The sequence below is a fragment of the Plasmodium fragile genome, assembly GCF_000956335.1.
Source record: "Plasmodium fragile strain nilgiri unplaced genomic scaffold supercont1.165, whole genome shotgun sequence".
Taxonomy (NCBI): domain Eukaryota; phylum Apicomplexa; class Aconoidasida; order Haemosporida; family Plasmodiidae; genus Plasmodium; species Plasmodium fragile.
In genome coordinates this window covers 12,293-14,359 of record NW_012192745.1, presented here as the reverse complement: position 1 = coordinate 14,359, position 2,067 = coordinate 12,293, and the positions used below count along the sequence as shown (strand labels likewise).

At 51.0% G+C, this 2,067-nt stretch overlaps 1 protein-coding gene across 1 annotated transcript; it reads left to right on the top strand.

Annotated features, from left to right (window-relative positions):
* Positions 1–1,093: 1,093 nt before the first annotated feature.
* AK88_05581 (uncharacterized protein) lies at positions 1,094–2,030 on the top strand (the record flags this gene model as incomplete). Its single annotated transcript, XM_012483183.1, has 2 exons — positions 1,094–1,858; positions 1,971–2,030. The coding sequence occupies 2 exons, from the start codon at positions 1,094–1,096 to the stop codon at positions 2,028–2,030; spliced, it is 825 nt and encodes a 274-aa protein (XP_012338606.1).
* Between the last annotated feature and the right edge of the window lie 37 nt (positions 2,031–2,067).

The window sequence follows — 2,067 nt, the reverse complement described above, 5'->3', positions numbered from 1 at the left end:
GTTCAATCATCCTTGAGTGATAATTGTTCTTCGTTCGGCCTTTTTTTTGTTTAATCACGTTTTTCATTCATTTTTGTTTGCGTGTTCGTTTTTCTTTTCTGTTTACGTTTTTTTATTCTTTTTATAAATACACGTGTTTCGTTTACACACCCGTTTTGTCGTTTACACACACCTTTTGTACCTACCCCTTTTGTCGTTTATACGCACAGACACAGACGATTTGTGTCCAAAATTCCCCGCACCAAAACTGTTGCGACACCGTTCCATTGTCCATCCAACGTGCATCGTGCACAGCACGGGTTGTTTACCGCACACGTGGACTACACCAAAATGAAGTACTTTATGCACATCGTTTGTATGTTCGCGATCCGCGTAATCCGTTTCCAACCGCACGGCACGACCAACGCCGAACAGGTGATTATGCCAAATGGTTATTTAAGACATGGAAACACACAAGGAAACTACATGCAAGCGGGAACACCGGCAGCGGCAACGGTAGCACAACAACAACACAACAGTGGCGTTATTCTAGGTACATCGAGTGTAGGTCATACAACGCATGCGCACGACGATGCGAGCACGAACGGACAGCACAGCGCCGGTACCAAAGGCGAGCCCGATTTCTGGGCACAGTTGATCGATAACCCTCAAGACTGGAGTTCGTGGACGGGTAAAACTCTATCCACAGCGAGCCAAACGCGTAACGGTAAGTACATGCATTGTGATAACCACACATACGATAAATCAAACACAACACACCAAGAAGTACCTGCAACACGTAGTATGAAACAACCACGTGCAGTACGCACACGCACACACATGCCCCCTATGTAAACACCTGAATGAGTGGAGAGAGAGCGACGGGGCGGCCGGGGACAGTAAGGCGCCGCATCAGGTAGCGGCAGATAGAAAGACGTAGAGACGTCGACAGACAGACACACACACACTGTGTGTGTGTGTTGTGTGTTGTGCGAGAGAGAGAGAGTCTTTTACCGGCGTGGCACCTGCCACTCTGCCCCGGCCGGTCTCCTGCCTCGATGCCCGTCTTCCGTCCCCGTGGCACCAATGGTGCCGAGCGTGTGGCCGTGCAAACATGGCCATAACCATTGCTCTCAAACCCTCAGTTACATCCTTTTCATTCTTCCCCCTTGAACTCATAGGTAACGAAGATACTAAGATTATAGAGGATCCAAGTCAAGGAGGATCAGTGGCACAGCCTGCACAGGACCAAGTGACAGCATCAGATGCGAAACCGGATACAACATCAACAACAACAACAAAAGCAAAGGGACTGGATGAAGATGGGGGTACGCCCCGTATACCCGGCGCAGTACCTGATAACAGTACACCAGTTGGTGCACGAGTGTCTCCACCTGTGGGAACTGGCACTCAGGTTCCAAACGAATCAGGATCCACGGGAACTCAGGGCGGGGTGGTGACGAACATAGTGGCAGAACAGCCCGATACCCGGGATCCCACGCCCAAGGAGTGGACTAATGATGATTGGACTTTTGACGACACAGCCTGGAGTTTCATTAGTACCCGTTCCTTCGCCCCCCGTACAAGCGTGGTCCATACACTGGACCCTGCGGCAGGGCAGGCTCCCGTTTCAGGCGCAGACCCTGGTACCGGTGGTACTACGGGTGGTGCCTCTGGTGGGGCAGGAAACCGAGGTCGTGATTCTACTACCCAAGGCAGTGGAGGAGGTCAATCCTCTGGCCCCGGTTCCACTGGTCACCAGAACCCTGGTTCCTCCGGTATCGGCTCTACTAACCCGGGGGCACCTGCCACTCGTGTAACCATAAAGGATGAGTGGGACACAGAATTGGATAAAATCCCTTTATGGGGAATAGGATCTGTAACAACACCCTCCGCTACCACAAACGACGCGTCGAAATCATCCGTTAAAACACCCTCCGAACCGACGACGACGCAGCACGTCGCATTAGAACTACTCGACATGTCTAAAGAGCCGCCTGCCAATTTTATCGATAAAGAAGACGAAGTGTTGCCCGAAATCGAATATCTAGAAAACGAAGAGCCAGATTTTATGGAAGAAACCGATCC